Raw genomic sequence first — 23,913 nt, forward strand, 5'->3', positions numbered from 1 at the left:
CCGTTCGGCACTGGATCGCCGAACAAAAGGCTTCTGTTCGGCTGAACAGTGCCGGACAGAAGCCTTCTGTTCGGCACTGTGCAGCCGAACAGATCTGTTCGGTTGAGGGTTGCCGAACAGAAGGCTTCTGTTCGGCACTGTTCAGCCGAACAGAAGCCTTTTGTTCGGCGATCCAGTGCCGAACGGAGCACGAACCGTGAAAAAATAAAATTTCGAAACAAGGTGGAACACGTACCTTTGCTGCCGATTCTTCGTCCCAAATCACTAGTTGCTTGTCCATGCTTCGAATGGGGCTTAAATCTCCTTCAAAGATCGCCTAAACGATGTAAATGGATCGAGGGGTTTAAGGGGGGTTTGAGGGGTGTTTTTTTTTTTTCTTTTCAAAACGAAACGGAGGAGGAGGAAGGAGGGGTGTATGAGAAAATTTCAAGGGCAATATGGTAATTACACTAAAGGTTAGTTTGGGTTTTTTTTTTTGGTTTTTGGGGGGTGTCCTGAGCAATAGGGGGGGTGTATATAGAACTACCCAATCCCTACCGACCTACTTTGTAAGGACCAAGCTGAGGAAAATTATTTCCATATCCCTGGTTCAACTACAAATTACGTATATGGGTAAGAATTACAAGCTTAACTGAATTCGACAATTCTCTGCCGATTTAGGATTATATGGATGAAAAAAATACTTGTAGATCCCTTTTTTTTAACATTAAGTTATATGCACATTCCTGAGGTACAAGTATACAAAGAAATTTATTTTTATTTACAAGTCCCTACTTGAATAATTGTTTATATGTAAATTTCCAACATTAGTGTCACTGAGTAGATGTTAAATTACTCATACTCCGAGATCATATCAAAATTTGATCAGACACTAGAGACTTGAGACCTAAGATGAAGCTAAGCAAGAAGAGAATTAATATTTTATAAGGTTCAGAAGTGTTTAACTTAATTAATGTTAGCAAAATGTTTATTGTCATTACTTTGAACCTGCCATTAACTATTTTACCTATCAAATTGCATGATTTTCTCATGCATGGCATCTCAACTTGGCCCCTTTCTTCTAGGAACTCTAACTCTGCAAGTCCTTAGCAAATAAAATTATATTAATAGAAGGTTCTGCTCTCTTTACAAAGAAGTAGAAGTTCATTGGGTTCATATTCATGAGATATGGAAAAAAAAATTAGATCAGATCCGTCCATGATTTCTCTCAAGTGCATTGCATGTATTTGGCTATATTGTGCATGAAGAAGTGCATTTCACTTCTCTACTGAAAGGTAGCAATATATTTACAAAGTTACATATAGAATACAAAGAAATTTAATTAGATGTAAAGGAAGACAAATTGATAAATGCACTCTCATTTTCACTTTATGGATTTATCTTAGTTCTTCCCCTTTAGAACAAAATCTAAAGGATCATACTTGCTAAAATAAGGAGCATCTAGAAAGGACGGTTGGACATCTTAATAATTATTTGGGTTCATCAAATTTTCCTTTAATAAAACAAAGGATGGTTGGGCGGCAATAAAGTCCTTGAAAGAATTTTAGTAACTACAATGTGTAATATGGGGTCCATCTCAAGTTATATCGAGCTATCGTGATTATAGCCAGCTATCCTTATATGAGTGCAAGTTGTCGACATGCTTCTCTAATATCCAAACCATTGCCAACTACGAATATCTTTCTAGATGATAAGCAACATGTGTTGACAGCCCACATCGATTTACGGACAAATCACATTTTCATAATATCCAAATTATTACCAACTACTAATTTCTTTCCTATATATATATATATATATATATATATATATAGAGAGAGAGAGAGAGAGAGAGGGAGCTAGAATTGGCTACATATTAGTGGATCTCCAATCAAATTTGGTCAGGCCTAGTATTTAAACAATTACACCATATCTTAACACCACGCACATGGAAGCTTTAAAGTAGAATCAAACAAGACTTTCAAGCAAAGAGCCAAGGTCTAGTGCCAATGTGATCGCCTAGATGGCTAATAATAGGAATAGACTGAGAAAACTATGTTGCAGTACAATTATGGAGAGACAGCCAACAAAAATCATGTCGGAACAAGCCAAAGAAAGGTTAATGATAGGCCAGGGTTAATAGAGTTTGAATATCGGACTGACGAGTATTGCAAAGGGATCATGCTAATAGACGAACATAGCAGGAAGACGACTAGCATCAATTATCAGAACTATCAAGAGTGGAGGCCAGATGCAGGTACTAACTATCCAAGTGAATATTTATTGTATTTTAGTATAAATAACTGATTTATACTTTGCATAAAGCTCCCTTGGATAATCAAATCAATATATTTTATCTTATTTAGTCTATCATAGTTTTTATTTTAGGAGGAGGAGTTACTTAGATTTCTATTATTCTAGCCTAGCACTATATCTCCACCATAGCCGAGTGCTATACTCCTTATCCTTATCCACATCTATCTCCTTCGAACGATGGTGTGACGGTGAAGAAAATCGTTGAAGGTGAAGGCATTTAGACCTATGCTACTCTCTATCCCCCCTTCAATTATCATAATCTTTCCAACACTTGTGGCATGTCCGCGCCTATATACCCTCATCATTTGACATGTTACCACTCTCTTCCAACACATCTAGATGGGACTCTGCCAATGGATCTCGTGGTACATTCGATGAGATGGAAAGAGAGCAAACATCTAGATTGGAAGATAGTTTTTACATCGATGATCTGAGCTGTTGGATATAATATACTATCTCTGAACTACTTACACATAAAAAATTATATGATTTGGAGACTTCTAGTCTATACAACAAGTGGTCAAAAAATTGAATAGTCTAAATAATATATATATATATATATATATATATATATATATATATATATATATATATATATTATCACTTGATGCATAGGTTAGGAATCTCCAAATCATATATCGATATATGATCTTCATTGTCTAATGTAGAACTGACCGGATCTAAGTAGAAATCTACTTGATTCACTACAAAAAAAAGAGCATTGCTGACGCTTTTTGTTGCCTATACCGATGTTTATAAGCATCGTTAGTTTTATTAGCAACGCTTTATAAAGTGTTGCAAGCATCAACAATGTGTTGAAAAAAAATTTGCTGACACATGAAGAAAGTGTTGCTAACTACCGATGCTTATAAGCGTCGCTAATTGGCGACACTTATTAGCGTTGCCCTTTGCCGACACTTGTATGCATCGGCTAATAGCAACGTGGTGGGACTTAGCCTCCGACGATGCTTATAAATATCGTTTTAGGTTCTAGGCTTCCGACGACCTTATAAGCGTCGTCTTATGTCCTAAGCTTCCGACAATGCTTATAAGCGTCGTCTTAGGTCCTAGGCTTCCGACAATGCTTATAAACGTTGTCTAAAGTCCTAAGCTTCCGACGACGCTTATAAGCATTGATGACCCAAAGATTGATTCATAGATTGATTTTGATGATCACAAAACCTTGAAGTATAGATACTAATGTTTATGTTGCAAGGAGAAAGATATTTATTTTGCAAGGAACATAGCAAGTTGGAAGAACACAAGAAGGCCTCCAAAGCTCTCAAGTTGGAAGAAAGCTACAATTTATTGGCCCAAGTTTAAAGTTCAAAGGATTCAAATTGGAGGAGTAAAATCAAAAGAAAAATTCAAAAGAACAGTCTTCGAGTCGACTCCAGTGGAATTCGAGTCGACTCCGGAGAAGTATGAGTCGACTCCGGAGAAGTATGAGTCGACTCCTAGGAGTCACAGGCAGAAAAGTCAGAGAGCAGTTTTCGGGTCTGAGATTCGAGTCGACTCCAGTGGAACGCGAGTCGACTCCGATGGTTGGTAGGTCGATTCCAAAGAAAGCAAGAGTCGACTCTCAGCGGAACACAAAGAAAAAGTCAGAGAGCATTTTTGGGACTCTGAGATTCGAGTCGACTCCCGCATTGCACGAGTCGACTCCGAGACTCCGCGACCATCAACAGACAGAAAACCAAGTTACTGCCTCTGAGATTCGAGTCGACTCCCAGACAGCTCGAGTCGACTCCAAGGCAGCGCTACACCAAGATGGCAGAAGGCTGTGTTTCGCAAACTGAGAGCCGAGTCGACTCCAAGGAAGTTCGAGTCGACTCCAAGACTGGACGAGCCAAAAGACAGAGGATCGGAAGTTCGGGCTCTGAGATTCGAGTCGACTCCCAGGACAGTCGAGTCGACTCGAGAGGACAAAATTTAAAATTGGATCCACGGACTTCAGTGGATGAGCCGACTCCGAAATTGCCAAGTCAGCTCCAGAAGTTGGTGAGTCGACTCCAGGTTAAGACGAGTCGACTCCCAGTCGAGGCAAGCACATTAATTCAAATTTGGAACAGTGGCCGAGTCGTCTTCGGTAAAACACGAGCCGACTCCTGCAACAGGCGAGCCAACTCCTGATCGCGCGAGTCGACTCCGATCACAACGGTAACATTGTCAGGAAATGCAGACTGTGTCCAACGGCTCTTTTTCTTGTCTCTAACGGCTATATTCTTGTTTCCACGCCATCTAAAGCTATAAAAACAAGAAGAGAGCTAGGGGAGAACTCATGGAAGTGGGAGAGATCATCTAGGAAAGAGATCTCAAAGAGATTACAAAGAAAATCTCCCATAAGCACAAAAGGGCCATCCAAAACGAAATAGAGAGAAGAAGAGCATCCAAGTGAATCCGAAAGCTTCCTCTCCATCCGTGTGCTGCCTCGGGGATCCTCTACTTCATGCCAAATCAGAGGAGGATCAAGTAAAGAAGAAGCCGAGCTCCTCCATCTTCAAAACTCGTTTGAGGGCTTCTCTTTACTCTATTTGTTTATATTGTCATATTTGCTTGTTTAAGAAGCTTTGTTTTGTTTTATACTTTGTTTTAATATCTTGTAACTTGATTCAATCAAGGGATTGAATCAAGGGGTTAAGGTTTGTTGGTGAGCCAAAGAAAAACCAACGGTGTTAAGGTTTGTTGGTGAGCCAAAGAAAAACCAACGGTGTTAAGGTTTGTTGGTGAGCCAAAGGGAAAAACCAACGGTGATAGGTTTGTTGGTGAGCCGAGGGTAAAACCAACGTGTAAGGGTTTGATTGTGATCCCGGAAAAACAATCGGGGAGGTTCTAGTCGGTGAGCCTGGGAAAACCGACCGAGTTCGTTGTGCGCTCGTAAAACAACAAGTTGGATTGTGAGCTTGTAAAACAATCGGCTGTAATCGGTAGGATTATAGTGAAATTCCCAAGAGGTCTTGGAGAGTGGATGTAGGTGCTGGGGTGCACCGAACCACTATATGTCCTTTGTGTTTGTAATGCCTCTAGTTATTGTCTAACTAACACACTTACTTAGATAAATTGCTTGCTTAATTCTTATCCGCACATCCTTTAGTTGCAAGCATATTTAATCAAGTCGAAGTCTATACATCAAACCCTTGCTAAGTTTAACTTTCACTGTGCATCTATACAACTTAGCATAGTTAATCAAAAAGTTTTAGAAGTAGCATAAAAGTTTTAAAAGACCCAATTCACCCCCCCTCTTGGGTTGTATCTACTGGGCAACAAGTGGTATCAGAGCAGGTGCTCTAAGTTTAATCATTGATCTCACGATCAAGAGCCAAAGATCATGACAACTCAAATAGATAGTTTTCTAGGAGAAGGACAATCAATTAATACACCTCCACTATTTAATGGCATAAACTATACACATTGGAAAATACGCATGCGCATCTTTATTCAATCACAAAACTATTACTTATGGAAAATCATAATAAATGATCTTCACATACTCTCTCAAACTTTTAACGAAAAGGACTTAGCACAATTGAATGCTGATGTTATGAACATATTATATTGTGCTATTCAAGAAACAAAGTTTAATGAAATTTCTGCATGCTTATCTGCTAAGGAGATCTGGGATACTTTAGAAAATATTTATGATAAATCTCAGATTAGCTCTCATGTGCTTCAATTACATTCTAACAATGAGACTGCAGAAAAAGGTGTTGAATCTCCCACCTCAGTCGAGTCGACTCCAAGTATTTCAGAGTCGACCCTCAAGATAACCGAGTCGACTTCAATAAGGTCCGAGTCGACTCCGAGGCAAATCAGCTTCCTAAAGACAAAGAAAAAGAGGAAGCAAGAAGAAAGGAAGAAAGAGATAAAAAGGAAGAAAGCCTTGACCAAGAAAGAGTCAAGCCAGAAAATAAAAGTTAGGAGCAACAATGATGATATTAGCTCCAAGAAACTACAAGAGGTAACGGACTTGTGCTTTATGGCACAGGAAGACAAGGTAAAATCTGAATCTACTTTTACCTCAAATGATTTTCAAGACGAATTCTCTTATGATGAATTATTAAATGCTTTTCACGATTTGTATAGTGAATGTAGAAAATTAGCTGTAAAGAATAAAAATCTTAAGAAACTAAATCTGAAAATTTCAAAAGAAAGAAATTCTAATGATGAAATACAAGAGAAACTAAATTCTGAAAATGAAAGCTTAAGGTCATTTTCAGAAGAATTAATTCAGAAAAATCATAGCTTAATTAGAGAAAATCAAAACTTAAGTAAAGAAATTAATCAATTAAAATCTTTTATTAACAAATTCACCGTAAGCTCAGAACGATTGAAAATGATGTTTGAAAGCCAATATGTTGCTTATGATAAATCAAAACTTGGCTTGACTCCTTTACTTAACAATAAACCTCTAGAGAAAAAGGTTATCAATTCACCATGCAAACCATTAAATAAGATAACTTATCTCAAACATGAAAAGAATGGGCATAACAACTTTTTCCATCATTCTAACACAATTAAATCAAATGGTAAAATTATTACTATTAAACAGATTTGGGTTCCAAAAGGAACCATATGTCCTAACTCTCAAGGACCCAAGCAAGCTTGGGTACCCAAAATGAAAATATGAGGATGTAGACATAGATGTGCCAAGATACCCATGGAACAAATAAACTCATACAAGTGGGTGTTCTAGACACACTGAAACTTAAAACATACTTATGAAAAGTAATTTTAAATAAAAATAATAATAATAATAATAATAAGGAAATCAGTAATTCTTGCATTTCATTATTATTTGTGCTTTAGTATTTGATATGATTTGCTAGTAGTGATCAATTTTGTGATATAGAAAATACTTTTGGAAATATAATCAAATCATTTCATTTTACTCACTATTGGATAAGGTGCTAAATGATTAATCAACTTATTAAGAATAACTCTATGAATTCTCTATATGCTTGATTGAGAGTTTTTATCTATGGCATTATTGTTTATTGATCATAGATATGATAATATGTACTTGGTATGCTTTTGAATATATGCACTATGAATACCAAGATTAAAGAAACCATATTTGGCATATGAAATCAGCTCATGCTAGTATGTACTTAATCTCAAAAGACCTTGCCATAGGCTTACTTAGATTATCCTCTTAAAGGTCAAAGTTTTACTATGCATGCTAACTAAGGAAACAAACAAAAATAATTTCTAAATCTAGAGATGTTGTTTCCAACACTAATTTTTCAAAAGCTTACATTAGCCTTGTTCTTGGCACTCAAATTGAAATATTTTCTGCATTGGCACAAACTCACAAAAAGCGATCAAATGATAAAGGTTTGCAAACTATGAATCACGGCATAGTTTTGAAAACCAATTTTTGTGTTAAGTTGTGCACAGAAAATAATATTGAATACAATTCTTTCTGCACCAAGAACACTATAGGTAAAATAGGATTAATAGAATCCTTGAAGAATTGAAAAAGGCAATGTTGTATGATAGTCATTTACTTAAAATGATTTTTAAAAGCTATCATCACTGCTTGTCATACATATGACTTCTATTAGATCTATCTTTGATGAAAACTTCTTTTGATCTTCTGAAAAATAGAAAACGAACTATTGCGTATCTCTCATATTTTTCAGTCGTACATGTTATGCTTGATATGTTCTCTTGAAAAATAATGCCAAATCTAATAAAGATATTTCTATCCTTGGATATCATTCATCAAGCAATGCATATAGAACATTCATGAAAAATTCTAGATGTAGAAGTATCAATTCATTTTATTCTTTATGAGACTAATGATCTATTATCAAAATACTAAAATCAAATTATATGGTTAAATCTTTTACATATAACAATCTGAAAAACTTGTTAATTAGAACCAAATTGGATTTTTCAGATATACACTTAATGATGACTACTAAAAGATTAAATCAAGAAAAGATGAAATAGATGATTCTTGCATGATTAGAAGTAAAAATCACCTTTATCATTTGTTTGCTTTATAAACGTTATATCCTATCAAATGAGTGTGTAGAATGGACTCCTATGTGCTTACTTTATATATGTTAGATAACCACCATATTTGAAAACACTCATTACAAATATGATAAAGCATTATATGATTTGAAACAAGCATCAAAAGCATGATATAAAAGCTTAAGCAACCTTTTTGATAGAAAGTAATAATGATAAATCTATGTATCAAAAGGAAGAATTTGTGACATTATTTTTGGTTCTACTAATGAAGATTTATATTTTTACTAAGCTCATACAAGGTGAGTTTGAAATATGTATGATGAATGAATTAACATCTTCTCTCAAACTCTAAATTAAGACAAACAGGAAAGGGGATCTTCATTGACCAACATTAGTCCACAAGAAAACTCTTATAGAAGATTGGCATGAAGAAGGTATATCTATGACCCCATCTTGTAGAGTTTGAAAAGGATGAGCAAAGTAGATCTATTGTGTTAAAGCTGTATTGAAGCATGATAGAATAATTATTTTATCATACAGCTAGTAGACCAGATTGTATGCTCATTATGTGACCGTGTGCAAGACTTCAATCTAACTTTAATTAATCATATTTTATTGATAACAAATAAATCATAATCTGAATTTTGATAGAAACAAATGTTTAAGATAAATTGATTAAAACATAGTTAACATATCTTATTGATAATTATCTTAAGCAAATAGAATCTAAACTAAATTGACTTGAACTATCTTGGTTAATGAATCTATCTCTTTAGTTCAAATGATATGTGCTTGCTTATATTTAGGCAATCTCTTGAGTAAAGTGACTCAACATGCAACTATTGTCATATCTCATATTGAGTCATCTAATTAAAAAATATATATATGTTGGATGAATGCTTTGTATCTTAAAGAAACTAATGACCTTCCTTCAAGAAAGAAAAATGAGAAATTTCAACTGGAAGGATATCTTCATGTAAGATACACTAAACATTCACATGCAAACAAGAGAGAGGATCTTCTTCAGCCAAAAGTTCACACATAAGAAATCTAGTTTGGCTTGAAGAACATATAATGAATAGGTAATTTTAGATACCTTTCTCACAAATTAATTGAGCAAAGTCAATAACTTAAATCCTATTATGGCATGATTAAATTCTTTAATTATTAATTTTTGATATCATGTCTATATGTGTATTGACTGACTTATACTTTTAGAAATTATTTCATGGTTTGCCCAAACTAAAATATATCTTTGCCTATGTCATAACCATGAAATACACAAGTATATGCTTAAAATTTTGATGTAAAATAACTTGTGAGAAGTTATGAATCCTTGAGCACAATGAAAATGTTGTTTGCATAATATACATCTATATGATACATAAGATTATCTCTTTATTCTACTCTTTCATGTAAATTACTTGAGAATGACAAAAAGGGAGAGAGATAAAGAAAAGAAAATGGACATTGTTCAAGAGATGAAAAATCTGAGTAAAGGCAAATACTCCAATCTTAAGGAAAAGCAAAACAAACATAGTATACTCGGAACATTTGTGAGACGTTTGGAAGAGATAAAATCTGTAACTAATTACACTCAAACAGGGAAAGTTAGAAGTGAACATTTTAACCTTTCTATATTGCTCATCATAGGGATGGTGCCAATGGGGAGGCTAGTGGTAGTACCCGGCACTATTTGACCCAACTATTCGGTGTAGGGCATATTAGGGACGGCACAAGAGGGAGGCTAGTGGTAGTACCTCGTGCCCCTTCCCAACTCCACCGGATAGGGAGCAAATAGAGTATAGAGCATAAGAAAATAAAAATGAAAGACAAAGTAAATGAAAATATATAAGAATAATCAAGTCAAATTTTTAATCACTTGAAAACACACTTTAAGGATGAAATCAGTGCAAGATAATATTTAAATAAGGAGAGTTTATTTGAAAAGAATTGATTTTGATCCTTGACATGCTTGTTCTTAATATTTTAATGCATGACTTAACACATAATATATTTTGCATGTGGTATGATGTTTTAAATTATGGGTTCTCAATGTTTTACAATGCTTCATGCTTGGATAATTTGATTGAATATTTGGAATACTATATAAAATTTTTTTTTATTATTAAAAAGAAATTTCAGATTTGTCATTCACAATCATCGTTAAAATCTGAAAGGTGAATAAATTTGTAAAAAGGAGAAGAGAAGGATATTTCTATTTAGGCAAAATGAATTGAGTTTGTTCTATCCTTCAACTTTCTTAACTTTGGTATATAATGTGCTAAACATAAATACAAATATTCTGAATATCCTCTTATATGTGTGAAATATGTGTCTTCAATTATAATGATTTAAGATGAGCTACAATGTGGAGGATCCATATCTCAAATTATGACTTTGAAAGCCTCTATTGAAAATCTTTATGAAATTCAGAATCTGATTTTGTATAAAAGCTTAAACTCAATATGATTTCTAAATAAAATCTTAATTTAAGAAAAACAGAATTAATTTTGATGCCTTGGTTGGTTGCTCCGGTACGCATCCGAAACATATCTTTTCTTATCGTTAAAATGTACTAATATTGGTCTAAATGATGTGTCTTTCAATGATCTTGATTACAAGCAATTTTTTTTTATATGATTCTATTTTGATATAAAAAAAATTATTTATTGTGCTTCATGTATACATTGCTGAAAAACTATGATTAAGAAATTGAGTTCTATAAATATATATACCTCAATGATCATCTATATATTTTTCTCTCCTACATTATTAAAGACTTCCATCAATAGAGTGAATGATCTTAAAGCTAGAAACATTTCACCTCACTCAAATGACTCTAAAAGAAAGAAAATGTAAATGCTTTTGAAAGAAACTGAGCTTCAATTGAATCATTTTCTGATTAATACTTTTATACATTTTTTCTAAGATTAGGAGAAAGCATAACTTGTTCTTAAAGGATTAGAAAGAGTGATTACTATAAATTCTGAATAATTCTAGATCACTCTACATTCTTGATATTACAGAATTTCAGTGTTATTCACGTTTATCACTAAAATCTGAAATTCAACAATTAAAATGATTAAAGAAGAATGCATCTTTTGAGGGGGAGCTTTAGATATTCAGTATCCTATCCCAAAGACACTTTATTTATGGATACTTTGAATTTTATGGATTGATTTTGATGAACCTCCTTATATTGCAAGACATGCTTTAATTTCCTTGAGATGAGTTCTATAAAGGTTGTCTTATCTCAAACTATATTTTTGAGATTGACAATCTTATTGAACATTATCTTAGGACTCTAAACTCTTAAATGGAATGATCAATTGAGGGGGAGAAAGAAAATTTCAGAAGGAGAGGTCTTATGGAACTTAATTACATAAATCTATAGGAGAGGGAAAGAATACTAAATGAAAAGTGATCCTAATACTCTCCAATATGTATCATCTGAAATTTAAATCTGAAAATCTTTATGATACACCTTGAGGCATGTTATTTGGTTAATATATCTTCTGCACAAATCATGAACCAAATTGCAATTCAAATAGTTGATCTTAAGAGCCTCTAATTTAATGAAAAAAGGGGAGAATAACGTGTTAAATTTTCTTGAGTATCTCGTAGAAAATCTATTTTGGAATTCACTAATGAGTCCTAATTGGCTTGCTCTTTAGAACTTCAATATTGTGCCAATTCATATTTTTATATATATATCAAATCGTGCTTATTTTCTAAAGGAATAAAAGAAAGTCCTTAAAAGAGCTCTAAGATATATCATAAATTGCATGAATTCATATTTTGGTATTTGTGCCCCAATGCTCTTATTATCATAAAAAGAACTTTGAAGTCATGATCCAACATGATGATATGTTTTTCAAGTATATAAGTTTTGATCTTTTACTCTGAAAATCAATTAAATTGCTCTCATGTTGATAAAATACTTAATAGATTGGGCAAAAGGTCTTAAATGAACAAGCTTTCATACTTAGTGAAGAGAGGTTAGATTTCCACTCATATTTTTCCTTGAATATCATTTGTGGTACTTCTTGAATTAACCTAAGCAAGATTCCACCTACACTTGATTAGAAAACTATCTGTGGTATCAAATTAAAAAATCTCTTGAATTCACACTCGATGTGTTCTGCTCTGATCTTTGTACTTAATGTTTCACTATCTTTTTGATGTTGTCAAAAAGGGGGAGAAATATCTAAGTATATGCTATATACTCAGAATGCTTTATTACTTTGAATTAAATACAAATCAGCTTAAAATTTAAATATGTTGATTGTGTTAAGCTGATTAAATCTAAAGCATTATCATGAAGTATGTTTTTAAATATATATGTTTTCCACTTCATGCAACTTAGCTATGTATTACTTCTAGAAATCAATATCTTTTATATTGCATATACTCCAAGTTTTGTCATCATCAAAAAGGGGAAGATTGATGACCCAAAGATTGATTCATAGATTGATTTTGATGATCACAAAACCTTGAAGTATAGATACTAATGTTTATGTTGCAAGGAGAAAGATATTTATTTTGCAAGGAACATAGCAAGTTGGAAGAACACAAGAAGGCCTCCAAAGCTCTCAAGTTGGAAGAAAGCTACAATTTATTGGCCCAAGTTTAAAGTTTAAAGGATTCAAATTGGAGGAGTAAAATCAAAAGAAAAATTCAAAAGAACAGTCTTCGAGTCGACTCCAGTGGAATTCGAGTCGACTCCGGAGAAGTATGAGTCGACTCCGGAGAAGTATGAGTCGACTCCTAGGAGTCACAGGCAGAAAAGTCAGAGAGCAGTTTTCGGGTCTGAGATTCGAGTCGACTCCAGTGGAACGCGAGTCGACTCCGATGGTTGGTAGGTCGACTCCAAAGAAAGCAAGAGTCGACTCTCAGCGGAACACAAAGAAAAAGTCAGAGAGCATTTTTGGGACTCTGAGATTCGAGTCGACTCCCGCATTGCACGAGTCGACTCCGAGACTCCGCGACCATCAACAGACAGAAAACCAAGTTACTGCCTCTGAGATTCGAGTCGACTCCCAGACAGCTCGAGTCGACTCCAAGGCAGCGCTACACCAAGATGGCAGAAGGCTGTGTTTCGCAAACTGAGAGCCGAGTCGACTCCAAGGAAGTTCGAGTCGACTCCAAGACTGGACGAGCCAAAAGACAGAGGATCGGGAGTTCGGGCTCTGAGATTCGAGTCGACTCCCAGGACAGTCGAGTCGACTCGAGAGGACAAAATTCAAAATTGGATCCACGGACTTCAGTGGATGAGCCGACTCCGAAATTGCCAAGTCAGCTCCAGAAGTTAGCGAGTCGACTCCAGGTTAAGACGAGTCGACTCCCAGTCGAGGCAAGCACATTAATTCAAATTTGGAACAGTGGCCGAGTCGTCTCCGGTAAAACACGAGCCGACCCCTGCAACAGGCGAGCCAACTCCTGATCGCGCGAGTCGACTCCGATCCCAACGGTAACATTGTCAGGAAATGCAGACTGTGTCCAACGGCTCTTTTTCTTGTCTCTAACGGCTATATTCTTGTTTCCACGCCATCTAAAGCTATAAAAACAAGAAGAGAGCTAGGGGAGAACTCATGGAAGTGGGAGAGATCATCTAGGAAAGAGATCTCAAAGAGATTACAAAGGAAATCTCCCATAAGCACAAAAGGGCCATCCAAAACGAAATAGAGAGAAGAAGAGCATCCAAGTGAATCCGAAAGCTTCCTCTCCATCCGTGTGCTGCCTCGGGGATCCTCTACTTCATGCCAAATCAGAGGAGGATCAAGTAAAGAAGAAGCCGAGCTCCTCCATCTTCAAAACTCGTTTGAGGGCTTCTCTTTACTCTATTTGTTTATATTGTCATATTTGCTTGTTTAAGAAGCTTTGTTTTGTTTTATACTTTGTTTTAATATCTTGTAACTTGATTCAATCAAGGGATTGAATCAAGGGGTTAAGGTTTGTTGGTGAGCCAAAGAAAAACCAACGGTGTTAAGGTTTGTTGGTGAGCCAAAGAAAAACCAACGGTGTTAAGGTTTGTTGGTGAGCCAAAGGGAAAAACCAACGGTGATAGGTTTGTTGGTGAGCCGAGGGTAAAACCAACGTGTAAGGGTTTGATTGTGATCCCGGAAAAACAATCGGGGAGGTTCTAGTCGGTGAGCCTGGGAAAACCGACCGAGTTCGTTGTGCGCTCGTAAAACAACAAGTTGGATTGTGAGCTTGTAAAACAATCGGCTGTAATCGGTAGGATTATAGTGAAATTCCCAAGAGGTCTTGGGGAGTGGATGTAGGTGCTGGGGTGCACCGAACCACTATATGTCCTTTGTGTTTGTAATGCCTCTAGTTATTGTCTAACTAACACACTTACTTACTTAGATAAATTGCTTGCTTAATTCTTATCCGCACATCCTTTAGTTGCAAGCATATTTAATCAAGTCGAAGTCTATACATCAAACCCTTGCTAAGTTTAACTTTCACTGTGCATCTATACAACTTAGCATAGTTAATCAAAAAGTTTTAGAAGTAGCATAAAAGTTTTAAAAGACCCAATTCACCCCCCCTCTTGGGTTGTATCTACTGGGCAACAAGCATCGTCTTAGGTTAGTGATTAGGCGGAGTTTAGTGAAAGTTAGGGTTAAGAGTGTGTTAATGCGTAGGATTCTGACGACGCTTTTAAGAAATAAGATTAGGCCCTCTTTCCATGGATCTGACGGGTGAGCTGAATGTCTTTGGGCATGATGGTAATGCTCTTGGCATGGATGGCGCAGAGGCTAGTATCCTCGAAGAGACCAATGAGATATACCTCGGTGGCCTCCTCGAGGGTGGCGACAACGGAGCTTTGGAAGTGGAGGTCTGTCTTGAAGTCCTGGACTATCTCACGGACGAGGCACTGGAAGGGGAGCTTGCGGATGAGAAGCTCCATGCTCTTCTGGTACTTGCAGATTTCCTACAATGCCACCATCCTCGAGCAGAAGTGGTGGCCGGGGCCGATTTCGAGTCGATTTCGTCGCCAGCTGCTTGTGGGGGGCCTTGCTGCTGGTGGACTTTCATGCCATCTACTTGGTTCTCGCCATTTCAAAAAACGAAAGCTACAATTAGGGTTTCGAATTAGAAGATTGGGGATTAGGGCTTGGAGAAGGAATGTGTCGTCTTAGTTTCATCCCTGCCAACGCTACTTAGAAGCGTCGGCAAATTTTGGCGTCGGAGCCAAAATTACCGATACTTCTACCTGGCATCGGTATATATATGTCGGCATTCCTCTATTTTTCTGTAGTGATTGTAGTCAAGTCCAACTATATATGTGTGTGTGTGTGTGTGGAGTGAGAGATAGACTAGGCTACACTCAAATGGATCTCAACTCAGATTCAATCATGTCTAGATTGGATGATGGAGGTCTCATATCGATGATCCAAGCCATTGCATATGATTTAATATCTTTATAATACTTACAAATCAAGTTATGCAATTTGAAGACTTTTAGCCTGTGCATCAAGTGGTCAAAAAAATATGTACTATTTCATGTTGTTTAAACTGTCTATTTTTTGGCCACTTGATGGATAGGCTATGGATCTTCAAATCATATGCTTTCTAGTATGTAGGCAGTTTAGAGATAACAGATCATATCTAATGGCTCAGATTATCTATTTGAAATTCCTATCATCCAATCTTGTTATGACCGGATCTAAGGGGAGACGCACTCGAGTATAGCCAAGTCCAACTCTCTCTCTCTCTATATATATATATATGTGTGTGTGTGAGAGAGAGAGAGAGAAAGAGAGAGAGAGAGATAAAGATAGATTATGCTCCTTTTGAGAGGCGAGAGTATCTAGTTCCTTCGAGTTTGAAATCAACAATAAAGTATTCAAATTGAAAATTCATATCATTAATTATAATCTATATTACTAAAATACCAAAAAAAATAAAAATAGTATATTTTGGTGTTCTCTAACCGATGGATCATATGAATATGAAAATGAACAATTTTCATTGTGCTAGCATGCTAAAATACATGGTACAACATTTAACTTGAAAATTCACCTTATTAATCATGATTTATACATGCATGCTACAATATATATAGATTGAAATCAATAGATTTTAATGCTTAGACCATAGAAAATATGATCTCACATCATTTTATCTATTCACTTTAGGTTATAGAATATCAAAACAAGTGATTTGTGGTTTCAAAGTAGTTTCATTGGTATAAATATTGACTTGGTGGAGATTTTTTAATTTGAATGCCTCATTTTTGATTATGAACTCAAGAAGAGTGGTTACCCTCTTCTTCATCAAAGTCTGTGCGCACGTACGTACATGCATACATAAATCTCACCCTTCTTTTCTGCATATCACAATTCCACTCAAATAAGTCTAACAATTTTCAATTGTTCATAAATATCGTCACCTAGCATCAAACAGCAAATTGTAGATAGAACCAACCACTCTAACATGTGTCAACTATTATGATATTTACTTTGAAGCTCCCTACAACGACGGTGTTATTAAAACAGATCACAGTCATATTTCAAGGCTCCGAGTTAACCAAAGCCATACCCCAATACACACACGCACACACACTCGCAGAGAGAGAGAGAGAGAGAGAGAGAGAGAGAGAGAGAGTACCGGCGGATGCCGCACTAAAGGCATCTTCATCCGTGTCCCTCAAGTGGATCCTGAGTCTCGTGGTGTAGTTGGGACGAGCCACATAGAAATCCTCGACGGCCAAGGACATACAAGTCCAGCTTATGTTCCCGATCCATGACCTTGTGTCCAGGATCACGCCCACATCAAATGGCACGGTGGATTCTGCGAAGGCCCTTTGAGGCCCGATGCCCAGAGAAGAAGATACGAGGAGTTGAAAGAGAAGAATGGGGAGAGGAAGAAGGAGATGGGTTGAACTCCTCATGTGAAAGCTTGGGACGCTAAAGGGCATGAGAACCCGTTCATTTTGTGTAGGTGCATGCGACGAGGAGGAGGTGCAGCCGGTCCAAGTCAAGGTCTCTTCCCATCTTTATTAGGTTCAGGGCCAAGTTCCACGAAGCTCCAGCTGGCGACACCTGGTCTATAATTGCAAGTGGATTCAATAACCGCGTGGATAATATGCACGGAGCATGATGTGCGGGCGAAAAGCCCGCGCATGACTTTTGAGGTTTGTGATAGACTACCAAAAACGACTGATCTACATGCTCGAATTTTTCGACAATGGGTGCCGACTCTAGCCTATATACAGTACTTCTAGAGAATCCTCAAGATAAATACTCTCGAGCTCTCTTACGCTTTCATGTTGTCGTTATGCAGCTCTCACAACACCTCCGCTATTCTTTGACAATCCGTCTGACTTAGGTATCGAAGAGTTCCATATTAGATACTCTCCGATAAGAGGATTTCTTCGTCTTTGCTGTTTTAGGTTAGATCCGGCATCGTAGCAAAGGTCCGAGCATGGCTTTTCTTCCCAACACCACCTCAGGAGAGACCAGCATTGGAGCCATTACCATCCAAGCACAACAACCACCACCTTGCCACCTCGAAGGTACATAGCAACCTTCGACAGCTAATCGTCTGAGCCCTCCAGCAAATTAGCTAGCTTGAAATCTTGGTTGGGCTAGTTTCCAATAGCAATAGTTCATAAATTCATGGGCTTAGGCAGGACCGTCTGGAATCTGAAGAGTAAGCGACCTATGGAACAACACACAGCTAGTCTTCTCTGTACAAATATGGATTCATATCGAAGTCACCAAGAGATGAGCTATGATTAATAATCGTGCGAGGACTTCATTTTTTTTTTCTTAGGCGAGCGTCCAGGGGCGGCCCAATACATTTGGAGGCTTAAGGCGAACTTACTAAGAGAGGCCTTTTTTAAAATAATAATAATAATAATAATAAATTTTTAATAAGTGCAAAATACTTTAAAATTTTATTTAAAAATAATCCGTCTAGCTTTTTGATATGCAAAATTGCTAATCAAACTTTTGTACTCAAGATTCATTAAAATACTATTTTCAATCGATAATATAGCTAATCCATTTAATCTTTCTTGTGACATAGTTGACCGCAAATAAGATTTTATCAACTTTAATTTTGAAAAACTTCTTTCCGCAGAAGCAACTGTTACAGGTATTGTTAATAATATCCAGTAAGCAATGCATGCATTTGGAAAAGAATCTGTTTTTTAATAAAACTTAAAGTATCAATAGGGATACTAGTTTCTATTTGTAAAACTTCTTTTAAAACGTTTAACTCCGAAAACAAATCAAGACCATTAATATCAGAATATTCACCGTGCTTTAAAAAGTTTTCAAGATTAAGACAACACATTTTCAAATTCTCTTCATTCAAAGATTTTAACTTTCTAAAATTAAACAAAAAACCAAAAACATCTTCATATATGGTGAATTGTTCAAACCTATTTTGAATTGAAAAAATAGCTTGATCTACTATATATAAAAAGTAATCAATTCTAAAAGATTCTTCAGCTAATCTTATTGTTTCATCATCAGTATTTTTATCAAATTATTTTTTTCTACGGTTTCATGTTTTTCATGAAATGTAGGTTCTATTTCCATTTCATTTGCAATTTTTTTAGATGAATTCCAAGTATTCAAAAATCTATTTTCTCTATAACTTTTCAAATAAGAAAGAAGACCTTTTAATTGATCTATAGCAACATCAATATGCATGTCTTCAGATTGTAAGTTCTTACTAACTGAGTTAACAGCAAACAATATATCGTACCAAATATTCATGCCTAATAAGAATTCAAAATTTTCAATCTCATATGTAGCTAAGCATATGGCTTCACTCTTTATTTTAAGATCTTCACTAGTTTCCGCTAATTGAACTAAGGCATCTCTTATTTTAGGAGCTTGATGTTTAATTGCTTTGACACTTTCAATACGACTTTCCCAACGTGTCTGTGACAAAGGTTTAAGAGTTAATGTAGATACATTATCTTGTAAAATTTTCCATTGTTTTGTAGAAGCAGAAAATAAGGTATAAATTCGTTGTATCACTCCAAAAAAAGATATAGCCTTAGGACAGGAGTTAGCAGTATTACATAATACTAAATTCAAGTTATGACATCCACATGGTGTGTAAAATGCTCTAGGATTTATATCTAATAATCTCCTTTGTACACCTTGATGTTTTTCTTTCATATTAGATCTGTTGTCATACCCTTGTCCTCTTATATCATTAACCTCAAGTTTATATTTTTCTATTATATTTATAAGTTCATTAAAAAGGCCCTTTCCAGAGGTATCATCTACTTCTAAAAATTCTAAAAAAAATTATTCTACTTTTACTGAACTTGTTGAAGTATCTACATATCTTAGAACTAGGATCATTTGTTCCTGATGGCTTACATCAGAAGTGCAATTAAGTATTACAGAAAAGTATTTTGCTTCTTTAATCATTTTGATTATTATAGCTTTAATTTCAGATGCTAATATTTGAATCAATTCATTTTGAATATTATGACCTAAATAATGATTGTGAATTTCACCATGTTGAATGCGTCGAATATGTTCTTGCATTACTGGATCAAATTCTGCAATCGTTTCAATAAAACTTAGAAAATTTTCGTTATTGTTTTGATAGATCTTTTCATTCTTTCCTCGAAATGCTAAATTATTTTTTGCAAAATTTTTTACGACAGCAATGATTCTTAATAGAACTTTTTTCCAATGATCTTTCTCTTGGTTTATTTATTCTTGGAGACTTTTATCAATTGTCTTATTTTTTAGCAATCTCACTTCTAAATTAATCCACCTATTCATACTAATGATATGTTCATTAGTTGTTTCATGACTTTTAAGCTTGATACCTAGATTTTTTCAATCCCTACTTCCTTCATTAACTAATTGACCCATGCTAGGCTTTGAATCAAATAATTTACAACAAAAACAATATACCCTATCCAAATCCTTCGAATACACTAACTATCTTCTATCATATTTTTCACCATTAGGTAACTTACGAATGTAATGTATAGTAGAAAAGTGTCTATTATTTTCATCTCTAGGAAAATAAAGCTCATAATCTCTAATTGGACCTCTTTCCACTAATAGATCTCTCAACTTTGTATCAATATTTTTTCATTGACCAGGATCATATATATTTATAGAAATAGAACTAGTTTCATTAAACTCTACACTATCCTTGTTTATCCTATCTCCATCTAATTTCTTATTGTGTTCTTCACTAGATATTGTTTCAGTAGATATTTGAATACCACTATAAATCTGGTTGTCAATCTCATTTTGGTTCATTCTTTTTAAGTCATCTTCCAACTCTATTTCATTCTGAGTTGAACTTGATGTAGTATTTTGTTTATTTGTGACAATAAATCTATCTAAAGCACCTTTTTTGAAATTGAATGAGTTTTTCAATTTTTCTTTTTTTTTTTGAGTTTTTCATACCCACATTCAAATTTTCTATTAGACATTTGAATCTAAAAATAATATTATCAAACAAAACAATTAAAGCAATCACTACAAACAAATCAAAATAGAATAGAGTTGAAAACGATAAAACCCGAAATATCAATAGAAGCGGTGCCGGACTCGACGACGAACTCAAGTTCCAACAAGCGGTGCCAGACTCGACGATGAACTCAGATTCCAACAAGCGGTGCCGAACTCAACGGCGAGAAGGGGTGCCGAAGCTACTGTCAATTTTAATGGAGACCCTAGACATGAAAAGCTATTGTCAATTTTTAAGAATAAACATAAAAAATTATTTTCTTAAAATAATAGCTTGAACAAGTATCCGACAATAAAAATTTTGATGGCATTGAAATGAAAATAGTAAAGTGGAACTATGGAAATGGGTGCAAAATGGAGCTCTGTAACGGAGAGTACATCATGACATTAAGCTCTTTAACAGAGAGGCCCTTTAGGGTGTTATTTGTCTCTAAAAAGGCTGAGGTACATCAAATTACAGGCTACTAAAGAGCTCCAAGGGTGTGTGTTGCGTAAAAAAATAAAGGAAGAGAACCAAATCAGAGTCATTGCATCGCTTTCCATCAACACTACCAATAAAAAATAAAAATAAAAACAGAGGAAGAGAACCTAATCAGTATTATTCAGTATTCACTATTCAGAAACCTGATTATGAAAAAATAATCGGAGCAAAACAGAGCAAAGAGAACCTGATTATGATTTATGAGTATATAATAACAAAAATAAATAAGTAATAACCCATTACCCAAGTAACCCAACAGAGATAACACCCTAAAGGGCCTAAACCCGTTCTCGGAAGGCGGAAGCTCACCTGAGTCACCTCTGGGCTCCGGCGACGGCGGTGAGGACGGAGGGCTAGGCCGAGAAGGAGAAGAGATGGGCGAAGGATGGAACTCGGAAGAACCGAGCAGAGGACGGCGAACGCGAAGCCGCGAAGGACGGAACTCGGAAGATTAGAAGAATCGAAGATTGAACTAGGGCTAGGGATTAGCGATTAGGGAAGGAACTGGGAAGGACTCCGACTCTCTCTGGTTATCTACTTATCTGGGAGACTAAGATTCTACCATTCTGGTGACAACGACTGGCGGATGGAGAAGACGGGCTATGGAGGCCCTGGATCGTACTTCGTAGGCAGCCATACGCCCATACCCCGTTGTCCGTTGCCCGTTGGGCGTTGGCCATGCCTGGAGGCCCTGGATCGTACTTCATAGGCAGGCAGGGCAGCACCGCAGCAGCCAACTATGAATCCTACCAATGATGGGCAGCTGAAGGCTTGGAGCAGCTCGTAGGTAGTAGGCTTCCTTCTGACCTCTTCTTCGACGGCGAATGGCGATCCCAAATTCCCAATTCCCATAATAGCGATGCACTGGAGAGTCGAGGGCCGGAGGCCTTAGGCGACCGCCTCGGTCGCCTAACGCTTGGGCCGCTCCTGCGGGCGTCTCACAGTATACGAGTACGGAGACACCCAATAAAGTCAGAAAACAATATATCACGGAGAGCCATGGGCAGTGAGGACTTCATAATTGTTCGCCATATTTAAATAATTTGTAGATTTTATTTTCTGAGGAAAAATATTATTAACTTGTATATTTGCATATTAACTGCAAAAAATTAATTTATAAGATTTGCAAATTATGTGCAACTTATTCGGAAAATATTTATGCATCATGTATTTATGCTTGTACCTGTATACTTTCCTTGTCCCATTTTTGAGACTTCTCACATTTTGGCATGTACCAAACTACACTAATCAGTATATAGTTGCTCGTAATGCTCTAATTATTAACTCTTCAAAATTCTTCGCCTTCTTAGACCATTTTACAATGAATAATTGAAATATTTTTTTTCTCTATGTTGCATAAAACAGGATTATTACTCACAAATTTGCCATTCAGGAACTGGCCTATCAAGTGGAATCCCCAAAACATGCGGTCCACATGACAATAGTGATGTGCTTAAATTTGTGTCTCAGTTAGTTATTCATTGTTTATAAAAGGAAGGCAAGAAAATCTCATTACTAAAGTTCTCTTGCTCGACATAATTAAGATAAATAGATAACTACGTCACTCCTTTTGCTCTTTCTGCTTATGATTTTTTTTTTCCTTTGCTAAATGAGCCTCTAAAAATTAGATATGCGGTTTCTCTTACATACCCTTCTTCTTTTACATGCAGATGCCAACTGATTTAGTTGGTAAAGTTATTAGACTGGGGCATCCAACGACTTAGGTATGAATCCCACTAGATAACCCCTTTCTCTCGCATATCCTAGGGATAATGTATGCAGTTCAAGGTAAAACACGATCCAAACTAAAATCATAACACAACAAATACCTCCAACATCATTGCAACTATAGTAATAATAATTAAAAAACTCTCAGCACCTTAACATTATCTAGATCAAAATCTTCTCTTTTTTTTTGATGAAAGATCAAAAAAAGACCCGACGGTTTTCCGACACGCCCAAGTGATAGTTTATGCCGACGCGTTTTTGCGTTGGCGAAACGATCATATGTCGACGCTTTAGTAAGTGTCGGAAAATTTTTGGTTTTGCCGACATTTTTATGTAGCGTCTGTAAAATCTTTTTCTACTCAGATATTGCTGGTGCTTTTGCGACGCTTTTTCTAGCGTCGGCCGGATATTTACCGACGCTTATTAGCATCGGTAAAAGTTCAAAAAAAACATGGGTAAAAGATACTATTCCTGTACTGAAAGGCGCCTCTTCCAAATAGAGCATGCACCAATTGCTTACTCTGTGCCTTGGTCAATCCGATAAATCGTTCATTAGCATAAATCTCGAGATGATTCTGATTAAATTCATACAACATCGTACGAGGGCACTATTTCCTCCAACGACCTCACCCTTAGCCGTGTGACGTGTCGTGGAAAAGGCTGCTTGGAGACTCCTCGCGAAAGTTCTGGGATGGCTCTTTCTTGCACCGGGCTTTGGCAAAGGACGTTGTGTCTGCATCCTGGCTTCAGAGGAGTGCGCAAGAGGCTCTTTGAATTTTTCCAATATGTTGAACGGTCCAAATTCATCCATTGCTTTAGCTGACGAAGCCCGGATTGGGGGCGGTGCGTCAACCCAATGCGGTTGCTTCGGCGCCAGGCAACCGAATGGCGAGAAAAAAAATGTGGACGAGGAAAGAGTCGTGAGCGAGGTCTGGCACGCAGCGAGGT

General features: G+C 36.2%; 1 protein-coding gene and 1 pseudogene across 1 annotated transcript in view; both read right to left on the reverse strand.

Moving 5' to 3' along the window:
* Positions 1-17,234, reverse strand: part of LOC103696922 (glutamate receptor 2.7-like) — a 28,361-nt gene extending 11,127 nt beyond the window's left edge. Inside the window, exon 1 of the mRNA XM_089929103.1 lies at positions 16,900-17,234. Within this exon, the coding sequence (XP_089785229.1) occupies positions 16,900-17,209 (310 nt within the window). The 5' untranslated portion in view covers positions 17,210-17,234. The remainder of the gene's footprint in view (positions 1-16,899) is intronic.
* LOC149768366 (histone H3.2-like) lies at positions 14,960-15,347 on the reverse strand (annotated as a pseudogene).
* Positions 17,235-23,913: the final 6,679 nt, after the last annotated feature.

This window comes from Phoenix dactylifera, chromosome 2 (genome assembly GCF_051530095.1).
Source record: "Phoenix dactylifera cultivar Ajwa chromosome 2, Ajwa_hap1_PhDact_Kaust_v1.1, whole genome shotgun sequence".
Classification (NCBI taxonomy): Eukaryota; Viridiplantae; Streptophyta; class Magnoliopsida; order Arecales; family Arecaceae; genus Phoenix; species Phoenix dactylifera.